At 52.5% G+C, this 13964-nt stretch overlaps 1 protein-coding gene across 1 annotated transcript; it reads left to right on the top strand.

The window, feature by feature from the left end:
• Nucleotides 1-2138: 2138 nt before the first annotated feature.
• Nucleotides 2139-11744, top strand: CHCT1 (CHD1 helical C-terminal domain containing 1). The gene is made up of 6 exons (XM_068155033.1): nucleotides 2139-2216; nucleotides 2982-3110; nucleotides 4319-4494; nucleotides 4962-5061; nucleotides 9285-9467; nucleotides 11672-11744. The coding sequence occupies exons 1-5, from the start codon at nucleotides 2139-2141 to the stop codon at nucleotides 9462-9464; spliced, it is 663 nt and encodes a 220-aa protein (XP_068011134.1). The 3' UTR covers nucleotides 9465-9467; nucleotides 11672-11744.
• Nucleotides 11745-13964: the final 2220 nt, after the last annotated feature.

Here is a 13964-nt window from a genome sequence, read left to right as displayed (position 1 = left end):
CTGTTCCAACCTCTGACTGCTCTTGCAGCAAAGAAATGTTTCCTAATCTCCAACCTAACCCTCCCCTGGCACAGCTTCAGGCTATTTCCCCTCCTTCTGTCACCTGATATTAGGGAGAAGAGACCAACTCCCACCTCACTGCAACCTCCTTTCAGAGGGCAATGAGGTCTGCCCTCAGCCTCCTCTTCTCCAGGATAAACAACCCCTGAACACACTATCCTTCAACCCCCTGATTTAAGAGGTGAGGATGTAAGCTGGCAGCTTCTTGGTTTAAACCTCTGGAGGAGAAAAGGAAAGGAGCTGCCTGCCACACTGGGGACAGATATCACAACTGCAGGCAACAAACACAGCAAGGGGGCAGCTGGTGAGGAGCAAGAGGCACAGGGGTGGGAAACCAGTTGTGTTTTCAACATCTCCTTCAACAAAACCACCTCTAACAGAGTCCTCAGCACAGCCAGGCTGAGGCAGCATCAGTGCATTTACCTGTGCCATCAGCCTGCTTGCCTTGTGGTAAGCCAGAACACACTTAAGTAAGCTGGAGCAAACCTCAGGTGGTCAGAGCAAGCCTAGCTGCAAAGCCTCAGCAGGTATTTGTCTTTGTGTCTGCCCAGCAGCAGCCTGTGTGAGGCTCCCGTGGCAGCTGACAGCAACAGTTCAGACGTGGGGGAGGCAGAAAGCAGAGACAGGAGGGGAAATGCTGCAAACATCTCAAGGGAAGGGCTTGGCTTAAATGGATTATTGTCATTATTGGATTCAGTCATGGGGAGAAGCCAAACTTCCCTCAGAGAGCCTGAAGACAAGAACCTGTCTCTCTTTCAAGGGCCATCAGCAGGCACTTCCCCAAGACTGCTACCTGCAGCAGGCATTTGGCTCGGCAGAGGCTCAGCACCACCAGCTGCAGCAAGCATTTCTCTTCTTTCAGGGACCAGAGACATCCAAACTTCTGCCAAAAGCAGTTCTGCTCCCTCCACACAGCCATGCCCAGGAGGACCCCAGAGAGAGAGGGGCCCTTTGTCCAGCCCTGGAGATGACTCCCGGTGCCAGAAGCGACCTGGCACAGGAGCCAGGCTGAATCACAGCTGCAGCAATTGCACCAATTGTCCAAGGGACACAACAATGGCACTTGTCTGGCTGGCCAGGGCATGATGGGAGCCTGACACATTTTCCTCTGTGAAAGCATTTGGCCTTGAAGTAAACTTTCAAAACAAAGTCTCTTTAAAGCCAAGCCTTTCCAGGCTTCCCCCTGACAAGTACAATTTATTCTTTCTGAAAAAGGGAGCTTTACAAGAGATGTCACCCAGGAGAATGAGATCTCCTGTGGCTGGCTTTCACCACCAGCTCTGAAGGATCTAACTCTGAGTTTCCACTGCACTGTGATGGGAATGGAGGTCTCAACTCAAACTGGCTGCCCGGGAAACACCCAGGGTGCAGCCCAAGGTCCCTTTCCCTGGCTGCACCTCTGCTCCCCATCAAATGCCCCTGTCACAGAGATCAGCCCCAGGGGAGCCAGGCTCTTTGACCCCTGCCTTGGGAGCACTGGGAGAGGGGGAGAAAGGCCTATCCTGAGCTTGCTGGTGCACAAGCTGCAGAGGAAAAATGTGATTGCTCACACCAGCAGCTGCACCCACACTTGCAGATAGCCAATGCAGCACATGTGTGACTCAGAACTGCCCTTTGCACCACATCCAGAGGCCAAAAAGCTCTGCACTGATGCACAGTTACAGGTGGACTTTCTGCAGGTGCAAACTCTGAGTCCCAGAGGCTTCACCAAGTGCCTATGGTGTAGGCAAAGCCAAGGCCCTTTCTCTCCCACTGTCCACAGGAGTCATTGACTCACTGAACATCCTGACCACCACCATGAAAATCGCAGAGCTGTGGGTTCTCTGCCCAGTGTTTTCTGTCTTTAGGACCACAAAACTGACATGGAGAGGTGACTCTGCCTCAGAGGGCCACACCTTGGGGGGCTGGAGGAACCCAGCAGTCTCCATGGCTGGCAGAACTCAGAACCGGTGTCCAGGCAGCCTGGTTACCTTGGTCACCAACCCAGCACCGTTTGGTCCAAACACAGCTCCACAGCAGTTTTCCCTTCCTGGCTGGTGTGAGTGAGGCCTCAGGGCAGGGAGAGCGGTCTGTGTCCCATGGAGGGCACGGGCTTCAGGGATGAAGTGGAAGGATCCGGGACAAGAGACAGCAGTGGAGCTGGCACAGCCAGCCAGGTGAGGACAAGGAGGGAGGTGGCACACAGTGAGACCACAGCAGAATCCAGCTTCAGTTTCACCTCTGAAATGTGGCTTGGGATCAGAACTGCAGAGAAGTCATCTCCCAGGGGAGCAGAGCATGTCAGAGAGGAGAGGACTTCTCTTCCTACACGCTTCAGCAAGTTCTGAGAGGCAACATGAGCTGGTGTCAGTTATATAAATGTTGCTTCCCAGAAGATGAGTGCAGGAGTTATCTACACAAATGTTGACACAGGGAAAGCAGCCATTGCCCTTTGCAAAGGAAAACATCCCTCTCCCTGGAGGAGGAAGGTGCAGGTTCAGTGGCTGAGGATTGGGGCTGGCTTTCAATCTGGCTTTGCAGCAGGTCAGCCCCAGCACCTTGTCCATCAATAAACGCTGGGGCTGGAGCAACGTGGCACTACACCGAGCCCTTTGTAACCACAGATTGCCACTTAACAAGCGGCTGTCAGCCTGCCTTTGATTAATGCCATTAGGAACCAGTGGCCGTTGTTTACCCTTGCGATTTATTAGAGCTAGGGTTTCCAAAGGGGACCTCAAGTAGGCACCTAATTCTTACAGACTTTTAATTACCCTGGAATACCCAACTCGAGTAAGCACCTCTCAAACCTCAGCCTGAAAGGATCTAGCTAGAAATACTGCTGGGCTCTAGGACTGGGCTTGGTCCTTGGCAGTTGTTTTAGGAGGAGGATGCAAGAGCTGCAGGAACTGGAGGACTAACCTGTGGGCTTTGGCACTTTGCAGAGCCCAGAGAAGGATCTGGCTGGCATGGTGAAGGAGGCAAGCTTTGTCACAGGTGATGAGAGTGCTCCACCATGCAAGACCCCACTCATCTGCTGTGCAGATGGCCTGGATCAGGACACCTTTAAAATTGTAAGACACTGAAAGGAATTCAGCAGTAGAAAAAGTCGTTGGCACCTCAGGTTGTTGAGAGAGAAGGAGCAAACAAAGCCCAGGAGTCTGGCTGAGGGAGAAAAGCAGAAGAGCAGGATGAGAGAGACACTCCCTCCCATGGCTTTACTCCTTGTCTGAATGGTTTTACCTCTTTGGGGTTTTTTTTGTCAGCTCTACATCACACTTTCATTTTAAACAAACAAAACGAAACAAAACAAACAAACCAGCAAAAAGAAATCCCCAAACAGCACCAAAACAATCACATTTCACCAGCAATCACATTTCACCAGCAATCACATTTCACAGGCACTGTTTGGCTTCCCAGACAGCTGCTGCTACGTTGTCCCTTCACACCACACCAGCTGCTCCCTGGCTGCTGTGGTTTGGTGTCTCTGCATCCCTTGCACCACAGCCACGAAGCCTCACCTCAGACTGGGACCTGACTTCCCTGTGCTGCTGCATCATGGCGTAACCATGGCCCCTGTCACAGCCAGACACAGCACAGAGAAGATGGTCAAGAGGGAGGGCATCCAGATGCAGTCTTTGCTCCCCTGACCATGCAAACGTTTGCAGCACATCCCAGGTCTGGCCACAGGAAACAGCAGCATGAGAACATCAGCAAAGCAGTTCCCTTTGCTTCTCCCTGAGGAACAGCAGCTCTTCTGTAGCCTCAAAGTTAGACCCTGGGCCCTGCAATGTCCAAAGGAACCCCCAGTCTTGAAATCCTTCAGTTCCCTTTTAAAGTCACATCAGATTTAGACTGGAGATGAGGAAGAAATTCTTCCCAGTGAGGGTGGGGAGACACTGGCACAGGTTGCCCAGGGAAGCTGTGGATTCCCCCTCCCTGGAGGTGTTCAAGGCCAGGTTGGATGAGACCTTGAGCAACCTGGGCTGGTGGGAGGTGTCCCTGCCTGTGGCAGGGGGGTTGGAACTGGCTGATCTTTAAGGTCCCTTCCAATCCAACGCATTCTATGATTAGACACACCTCAGCTGGGGTGTCACCAACCTTGGGATATGCAGAGGCAACAGAGGTCCTACAAAGGACCCACATCAGCCCCTCCAGGTCCACACAAAGACACTGCAAGACAAAGCTCCTCCAGTGCTTCCCAGGCAGCTCTCTCACCAGCTTATTCAGTGAGCCTGGGTTTCAGGTGCTGCACACCTCTGCCTACACTTTTTCTTTGCAGTGCAAGGAGTTTTTGAGACCCTTTAAGAAGTCACTCAGGAAGCTGCATTTGCCCCAGCACCTCCCCAGAGAGAAGAAAATGAAGCACACGAAGGAGAGTTTGACCATAATCGGCGACCGCATCGATCTGTTCCTCCAGCAGTACTGCAGAGCCTCGGAAGTGCAGCACTGGCAGAGGTGAGGCTCTGCTCTTCCCAGCACCAGTGGTACCACACTGGTGATGCTCCCAGTGCTCCCAGCAGGCATTTAGACACCTACTGCATTAGCAGGCTCTGGGAATGAGATTGGCTGTCCAGAGGAGACTTGCATAGCTTGCTCTAGCTGCTGAAGACTCGCTGGTTTGGCAGGTGACTCCAGCAGAGGCCAGGAGGCATTAATCCAGTGCAAGGCCAGTTTGATTTGCTGTCCATCAGCAACATCCTTTTGCAAGTGAAGTGGCTCCTGGCTGGCCACCTGAGTTACTGGATGATCCTTCCTGTGCCTAGGGAAGAGCAGGTCTGTAGAAGTTTGTACATTTTAGGGAGGAAAAATGAAGCAGGTGGGGTGAAAGCTGTGGGGAAGGTGTGCCAGTGGTCATGGGGAACAGGATGAGGAAGAGGATGGAGCTGGTACTCACACAAGCCATGTGTCTGTCTTCTCCCCAGGATGCTGTGGCAGTTTGTCTCCCTCTTCTCACAGATGGATGCAAAGCAACTGCAGAAGCTGCACAGGTACCTCAAGAAGAACCAAATGGCTAAGTTTCTGGTAAGCAAACAGGAAAGTTAATACCCTGTGAGGGGGTGTCTGCTGAGGGGACAGCTTGCACAGGCTGATCCACGCCAGAGGAGAAGCCTGTTTCACAGGAGGGCACAAATGCCACAGGTGTTGCCAGTTCCTACCACCAGACAGGCACTGAGCTCTCACAGCTTGCCCTGGCCAGCACTGGTGTCTCCAGCTGCATGGTTTCCAACTTCTGGAGCTGTCTGTTGCTGCCTTGTTTCCAGTCATGCTACACAGACCAAACCTGAGCCATGGTTCTGTCTGATGACACAGGAGTTAAACTTTGAAACAAGTGACCAGTTCAGGTGGCTCCTGTGTTTGCCAAAGCCCTTTCCTGCGCCTGAGCATCAGCCACGTGAGGAAACTGCAAGGAACAGTTCCCCTGAGCACTGACTCCAAAGGGTTAACTCATTTAAGCACACTCATAGCCAACCATAACCATATCTCCTGAGCAAAGGCTGAGTACAGCAGGAAGTTCAAAGGTCCACAAGAAACACCTACTTGAAAAGTGTATTAAAAAAGAATTAGAACCAGGTCTACAATGAAAGCCAAGGATGGAGACAACCAGGAACTCGTGTTGAGGAAATTAGAAAGCAGCAGTAGGGGAGACCTTGCTGGGTTACTGGGACACTGCTTGCTTCACCTGATAGCTGGCAGTGATAAGGTCAGGTAAACAGCTCTCCTCCAGCTACAGAGAAGGGGGGGAGCTGACCACAGGGGTTTTATTTTCAGCTTACAGGAAAGCAGAACCCTTTTTTAGGCTCTAAGAAGTTACCCCAGCACTGAGGAAATCAAAGCTATTGTAAAAAGGAAAACCCAAACTCCTGCTGCTGGCCTGAGATGCCCAGTTGGGAGATACTAAAAAGGCAACTGGCAGCTCTGGGAGGCAGGCAGCAACAGTTGTGCTTGCTCCCTTGAGGTTGTAAGTGCTGCAGAGGGGGAACTGAGCTCCATTTCTAGCTGAGAGGCTCAGCTGAGCTCAGGACAAGACCTTAGCTAAGGACAAGCTGAGGGTAGCTGCCCATTACCATCTCAGATTCACAGATTGCATCAAGTTGGAAGAGTCCCTTAAAGGGCATCTTGTCCAGCCCCCCTGCAGTCAGCAGGGACATCTCCAACTAGCTCAGGCTGCCCAGGGCCACACTGAGCCTCATCTTGAATGCATTCAGAGATGGGGACTCAACCACATCCCTGGGCAGCTTGTTCCAGTATTTCACCACCCTCACTGTGCAGAACTTTCTCCTAGTGTCCAACCAAAATCTGTCCTGCTCCCACTTCAAACCACTGTCCCTCATCCTCTCACCACAGGCCCTTCTGAACAGTGCCTGCCCTGCTGAAATGCTGAATACTGAAATGCTGCTGTAAGGTCCTCTCGGAGCCTTCTGTTCTGCAGGCTGAGCAGTCCCAATTCTTTCAGCCTGTCACAAATAACTCCCCCAAAAGTCTTTTCCCTACAGAAAAACCAGAACCAAACCACACAATCCCATGGGGGGGGAACAACCCAACAAACCCACAAAAAAAGCCCCACAGCCAAAAGCCAAACAAAACCAACCCCCCAAAGGAACAAACCCAAAGGGTGGGTGACAAGCATGAGTCACTGTGCGCCGAGGAGCCGGCACCAACCTGCAGCCAGCCAGGCTGACAGGAGCAGTGACAAATTCTGCCTGTTATGTAAGGAGTGACAAATGCCTTTTGTTATGCAAGACAAGTGGGAGAAAAAAAAAATAATAACTAGTAAAGAAAAAACCAAGCCCAAAGCAGCATCTTTAGCCTCTGTGGGGAGGGAGCAGCAGTCAGCTCCCTGCTGGAGCACAAACAACAGGCTGCGGAGCCGGGGGGGACCGGCATGTTCCTCCCAGAAATAGCTTCTGTGGAAGTGCCTCATTATTTGGATGAGTGAGCATAAAAATACAGAGTCCATAGGTGTTTAGGGAGTGACTGAGGGTGTCAGCACGGTGATTGGATCCTTTGGGGAGCTTTGTTAAAGGAGGGAGGCTGGCGAGCAGCTGGCCACTAGCCATGCTCACCGGCCGGGGGACTTGGGGATCCAGGGCCCCTCCCCTCACATTTGGCCTTTTAGACTTTTCTCTTTAATTAACCACAGAATCACAGGAGGCCAGGTCGGAAGGCACCTCAAGGGTCATCTCTTCCAACCTTCCCAGGTCATAGTGTAGTTGAAATGAGCTGGCCCAGCACCCTGGCAAGCTGAGAAAACTCTCCAGTGTAGGGGAATCCTCTGCTTCCCTGGGGAGATGATTTAGTGTCTCACTCTTCTCATGGGGAAACCTTTTCTTCTGGAGTCCAGTAGGAATCTCCCTTACAGTAACTTGTCCCCATCACCCCTTGTCTTTTCCATGGGTAAAAAGGAGTCACCCCTCTGGGCAGCCACCCCTTATGTGCTGGTCCATGGCAATAAGGTCTCCCCTAAGCCTTCTCTTCTCAAGGCTGAGCAAACCCAGCTCTCAGCCTCTCCTCATCTGGCAGGTGATTTAGAAACAAACAAACAAGACACATCTGAATTTACACACTGGTCCCAACTCTCTGTTTTCAGACTTGCTGGAACTCCCAGCCCAGCCTCCCTTCTCAGCGCAGAGCTAGAACACAGCATCATTTTCCTTTGTATTCTGCTGGCTCCAGCGTGCTGCTGAAAGCTGCAGAAATCAGCCCCATGCCTCAATCAGAGAGTAAAGAAATAAATCTTCTGGGTTATCTGAGCCTGGGGAGGCTTTCCTTTTAAAGGCAGTCAAACAGAATGAGCACTGGCAGCACAAACCCCATTCTCCCCCTGGATAGCCCGGAAGGATGCATAGTGCTCTCCATCCGCCCCGCGGTGCCATCCCAACAGGCGCAGGATGCGGAGCGCAGGGCCCCACCGCCACCCCCCGGCCACGCTCCTGGTGCAGAGGGTGCCACAAAGCGACAGTGACATCCAGTGGCAGCACACACCCGTCCGCAGCACCCACCTCGGGGCAGCGAGGCTGAGCAGAGCCAGCTCCCGTTCCACACGCCGGGGCCTGCCAGGAACGCAGTCACCGAACGGCACCGGCAGCCACCAGCCGTCTGCCCACAGCGCCTGAAAGCTGACAGCCCTCTCGCTGCTGGGCTGAGAAGGGATCCTGCCCTAAACCGCAGATTTTAGAGAAGCATGGAACTGTTCTGGTTCTGGAAAAGACCTCCAAGGTCATGGAGTTGAACCTTCAACCTAACACAATGGCCAATAAACCATGCCCCCAGGTGCCATGGCCACACATTTCCTGAGCACCTCCAGGGATGGGGACTCCATCACCTCCCTGGGCAGCCTGTTCCAATCCCTGACCACTCTTGCAGCAAAGAAATTGTTCCTAACCTCCAATTTAAAGCTCCTCTGGCTCAATTTCAGACCATTTCCTCTTGTTCTACCACCTAATACTAGGGAGAGGATACCAATCCCCACCTCATCCCAACCACCTTTCAGGGAGTTGTAGAGAGGCAGAAGGTCTCCCCTCAGCCTCCTCTTCTCCAGGCTAAACAACTCCAGTTCCCTCAGCTGTTCCTCAGCAGCCCTGTTCTCCAGACCCTTCCCCAGCTTTGTTGCTCTTCTCTGGACCTGCTCCAGCCCCTCAGTGTCCTCCTTGGAGTGAGGGACCCAAAATTGAACTTGGTACTCAAGGTGTGATCTCACCAGTGCTGAGTACAAGGGTATGATCACTCCCCTGCTGGCCACAACATTCCTGATCCAGGTCAGGATGCTGTTGGCCTTCTTGGCTACCTGGGCACACTGCTTGCTCAAGTTCAGCTGCTGTCAACCAGCACCCCCAGGACCTTTTTCTGCTGGGCAGTTTCCAGCCACTCTGCCCCAAGCCTGTAGTGCTGCATGGGGTTATTGGGACCCAGCACTTGGCTTTTAGGGGCTGGGTAAGCCAAGCTGCACAAACAGCTGAGCTGGGCTGGATGTCAGCACAGGGGAGCAGAGACAGCACAGAAAACAGCTCTGCAGAGGCCAGCAGGACTCACTGCTGGGTGAGATGGAGCCTTGGATCTGAGCTGTGAGAAACAAACACTTCCTGGGGTGAGGATTTGTGAAGGCAGTAGAGTCATCTCTCAGCTCATTGCTGCTGCCACCCCACAGGACCATGGTTAAGCAAGAGTTAATTGGCCAAGCATGACTCAAGGTGTGGTGTTTGCTCATACAAATATCTTTAAAGTGTTGCTTTGGTTTTGTTTTAAAGCAACTATGCTGCCCCTCAGAAGATCCAAATTCACTTCCAAGCCCCAGAGAAAGGCAACTGGAGCAGCTTTACATCAGCTGGGGTCTCTCCAGAGGTACAAGTGACCTACAGGAGAAGCTGGCTCAAAGAGACAGTCTCCAGCAACACAGCCACCAAGTCACCACCCAGCATCAAGGATGAGAGGTGAGAGGTACTCACGTAGCCACTGCTGGCAGCAAGCAGGAGAAGCATGTTCCTGCTGGAGCAGAGCCACCTGCATTGGGCACTGCTGCACAAGGATCAGCAGGTGAAGGTGTGAGCAGGGGTGGAGTAGAGGAGTCAAGCAGGGTGAGCTGCTCTTTCAGACATGGGAGTAGGGTAACAGCAGCAGGAGAAGCTGCTACAGCGTGAGGCAGTAGTAAGGAAGGAGAAGACATCCCTCCCTTGGTGTTGATTAGTGTGCCTTTAGCTAGCACTCTGGCTGCTCACACATAGCTGTGGCTTGCCTTTGGGCCCACCCCGGCAGAGCCACCCCTGCCTGTCTTCTGGATGCAAAAATGCAGCCCAACCTGTACCAGGGATGTTTGCTGGCCAGAGTCACTGCAGCCTGTTTACTCCAGCACAGCAAATCCCAGAGGAATGTAAAGGAGACATCAGAAGCAACTGCTGATGAGTTGGGGCTTTGCCACAAACAGGTGCCACAGCCTGCCTGGGGAAGGAGGATTTGTCCCACGTAAGCCTATTTTCAAGCTTCTAAAATGCAATCACATGTCCTGTGGGAGTTCTCATGCACTCAGAACCAGCTTGCTTTCCATCTCTTTTCTCCCCAGTCTTTCTATTTACCTCTAAAAACGTCCAATCTGGTATGTAACAGCTCAGAGGGAGCACTTAAAACCCAAATTGACAAACTAAAAAGTCAAGAGGCAGCGAGACAGCATGAGCTGGGAGGCTGAGCAGGAGGCCCACGCAAAGCTGCCGGCTGTGAGGCTGCAGGCAGTCCTCCTCCGCCTGTCTGCTCCCCTCCAACAACAGGGGAAACACCACCCAGCCCCTTCTTACGCAGGGAAATGCACCAGAGACACAAAGAGCATGAAGCACCCAGCACAAATGCAGGCTGGGAGAGGAGTGGCTCGAGAGCAGTCTGGAGGAGAAGAGGAGGCTCAGGGGAGACCTCATTGCTCTCTCCAACTCCCTGAAGGGAGGTTGTAGCCAGGTGGGGGCTGGTCTCTTCTCCCAGGCAACCAGCACCCAAACAAGAGGACACAGTCTCAAGCTGTGCCAGGGGAGGTTTAGGCCGGAGGTGAGGAGAAAGCTCTTCATAGAAAGAGTTATTGGCCCTTAGAATGTGCTGCCCAAGGAGGTGGTGGAGTCTCCGTCCCTGGAAGTGTTCAAAAAAGGCTTGGATGTGACACTTAGAGTCATGGTTTAGTTAGTCAGGAGGTGTTGGGGGATAGGTTGGACTTGATGATCTCTGAGGTCTTTTCCCAACCTTATTAATTCTATGATTGATTCTATGACTTGGGGGTGGCAGTTGACGCAAAGCTCAGCATGAGCTGGCAATGGTCACCTGCAGCCCAGAAGGCAGCTGTGTCCTGGGCTGTGTCAGGAGAGGTGAGACCAGCAGGATGAGGGAGGGGATTCTGCCCCTCTGCTCTGCTCTCATGAGACCCCACCCAGAGCATCTGGTGCCCCAAGCATAAGAGGAGCATGGAGCTGCTGGAGCAGGTCAGGAGGAGGGCACAAAGGTGAGAGGGCTGGAGAACCTCCCCTGGGGGGACAGGCTGAGAGAGTTGGGGGTGTTCAGCCTGGAGAAGGCTCCAGGAAGACCTTAGAACAGCTTTCCACTTCCTGAAAAGAGCTGGGGAAGGACTTTTGACAACAGCTTATAGCGACAGGATAAGGGGCGATGGCTTTGAGCTGGAAAAAGGGAGATTGAGACTGAAAATGAGAAAGAAATCCTTTGCAGGGAGTGGTGAGACTCTGGAACAGGTTGCCCAGGGAGGTCACGGATGCTCCCTGCCTGGAGGAGTTCAGGGCCAGGTTGGATGAGACCTTGAGCAACCTGGGCTGGTGGGAGGTGTCCCTGCCCATGGCTGGGGGTTGGAACTGGCTGATCTTGAAGGACCCTTCCAACCCAAACTGTTCTATGAAACACCAAAACTTAGTGCAATTGAAACCTAATGAACACAACAAAAGTTCAGGATTGCTGCTGGCTTGAGAGCCTGGCTGAGGAGCCTCCACCAGCAGCCTGCTGCTCCTATGTATTGCTGGTGACAATGCACATGTAGGACTGAACCCACCCAGGGGATACCTTGGGCACACCACCATCAGCCCCTGTGGCAGATACAGCTTCTCAGGGTTGCTGTGCCTTCCACTTACCTTGTGGGCTCTTTTGTTTTGTTTTTAAGGTTCCCAGGCAACTTCAGAGGCCAAGAGAAATCAATTAATACAGCAGCATCACCTGAAGAGAACACAGGGAGTAAAGGCAGTCTCCATGGTTTCCTGAAACTACAGAACACTGAAATACCTTGCAGCATCTTAGCAACAAGCTTCAAGCTTTCAGAATGAAAATGATACTGGTTTGAAGCCTGTGGTCTTATTTATTGCTGTCCTGGAGTTGCCTAACAGCTGTGCACCAGCACTTGCTCAAAGATATCCAAGTGGCAGACTCACCTTTACTACTTCACTCCACAGCCCCCAAAATGGAAGGGAAGTGTTTGTGAGGAAGCAGGCAGCTGCTCCTTCCCTTGCTAGGGCAGGAACCCTCTTCTGAGAGCAGGATTTGTCCCCCCCTGATTTCCACTCAAACACAAACCCTCCACATGGTATCCTGGGGTGCGTCAATGGAAGTGTGTCCAGCAGGTCTAGGGAGGTTCTGCCCTGGTGCGGTCTCGAGACGGTTGGGTAGGGCCTTAGTTATTGCCTTCAGATCTGAATCCTAGCAAAATAAAAATACCCTTCTAGATCCCTTTGGAAGGGCAGATAACACAAGGCCATTTTTAGACTCAAGACAACAGATTTCCTCTTGAAATGGCATCTTGGCTGCCACCCACAGCCCTTGGCAAGCGAGTGCCTCCCTGGCTGTGCTGCCCGCCGCAGTGCCGCTGCCAAGCGCGCAGGAAACTGCTCCCGGGAGGCTGGGAAGGAGGATGCTGTGTGCTGCTCTCACTGGGCAACAGATCCTGCTGCTTGCATTGGGGCTCTTTGTGCAGAAGAGCAGACACTTGGTGTGCTGCAGCCCTGGTTCAGCTGCAAAGCACCAGGAATTTTCTTAGCATAATAGAAGTGTTTTCACCTCGAGGTTTTGCACCTCTGCAGCGCACTCTCTGCAAGCCAAACGTAGCAGCGTGTGCAGCTGCATCAGAAAAAACACTCTATGCCCTCAAAATGTCACACTTGTTTAAGACAGAGCTGAGCAAGAGTAAAGCCTGCTCCAGACTTGGATTATTCTACAATTTTTCCAGCAGGACGTGAGGTGACTTAGAAGCGACAGGAAAGCTCTCAAGGAAAACTGAGCTCCCTCAGAAACAACCTGAGAGAGATTCCTGACCTGATGATGTGGGCTAAAAGCTTTCACCTCCAGAGGTGCCTGCTCTAAAGGCACAAAGAGAAAACCCTTGCAGGATGCATCAGTGCCCTTCTTGCAGCATCACAGGGATTGTTGTTTCCTGTTGTTGGATCCTGGAAGCTGCTGGGCAGCGGTGCTACTGTGGCAGATTTGCACAGCCAGTGCTCAGAGTGCCTTTCCCGGCTGGGCCTGTTTGCTCTTTCCCATTTAAACGGAGCATTAGGGAACACTAAGCCCACTTTGGCTTGGGCTCTTAAGGACAGTGACATTGCCATGCATTTTATGAAGTGCTAATGTATAACCCAAACTGGTTTTCTACAAACATGTGGGACAGAAAGAGGTGAGGACAGAAGGAAGGGGGGGAGAGACAGAGGTGGGGAAGGACTGGGAAGGGAGGATGGGAAGGAAAGTGAAGAAAGAAGGAAAAGGAAGGAGAAAGAATGAAAACCTATTTCCCCCCACCAAGCCACAACCTGAAAAGACACAAGCAGAGACCACTGCTGACCACTAGGTTCAGGAGAGTGAAGCACGTTTTGTGCCACAGGAAGCAGAAAGATGCCAGCAACGAGCAAATCTTGTGCTGCCCACGAAGGCAGCAGTGAGGCATGGAGAGCCAGTCACCCTGGGAAGGACATCCCCAGGGCATGAGCCATCCCCACCAGAGCTGCACAAGTCTTTCAGCCAGCCAGAAGGAGCTCCCAACACTTCAGGAAGTCCAAGGAAGCATTTCTCTTAATGCTTAAAACCACCCAACCCTCCCAGGAACAATCCAGGCTCCCTCCAGCAGCTCACCTCAGGCCAGTTTGAGGGGATTAGTGGTTACAGTCCACAGCATGAGGAAGAGCATGGTCCTTGCTGATGTCAGGGTTTGGACTTCACTCAGACTAACCAGAAACTCATTACTGGGAGGCAGCTTTTACCCAGCTTGGTTTGTTAATTCCTCCAAACCCAGCAGCACCACCTCATACCCCTGCTCTCAACATCAGGTTCCCTTGACCTGGGCAAGAAGAGTCCCTTCCAAACCCCACACCATGCTGGGATTCCACAGGATTCTGTGAGGGGGGCGGGGAGCAAGAGGGCAGATGCTTGTGGGAAGGAAGGTTTGCACCCCATTGAAGGCAGATGGCTCCAGC

The sequence above is a fragment of the Melanerpes formicivorus genome, unplaced genomic scaffold (genome assembly GCF_026170545.1).
Source record: "Melanerpes formicivorus ecotype bairdi unplaced genomic scaffold, bMelFor1.0.p_v2 SCAF_29, whole genome shotgun sequence".
Taxonomy (NCBI): Eukaryota; Metazoa; Chordata; class Aves; order Piciformes; family Picidae; genus Melanerpes; species Melanerpes formicivorus.
This window is presented reverse-complemented; position numbering and strand designations above follow the sequence as displayed.

Coding starts and splice junctions, on each gene's coding strand:
- CHCT1 (XM_068155033.1), top strand. CDS start 2,139: ATGGAGGGCACGGGCTTCAGGGATGAAGTGGAAGGATCCGGGACAAGA. Junction 2,217..2,981: donor GAGCTGGCACAGCCAGCCAG/GTGAGGACAAGG, acceptor GGCACTTTGCAG/AGCCCAGAGAAGGATCTGGC. Junction 5,062..9,284: donor ACCAAATGGCTAAGTTTCTG/GTAAGCAAACAG, acceptor TTTGTTTTAAAG/CAACTATGCTGCCCCTCAGA.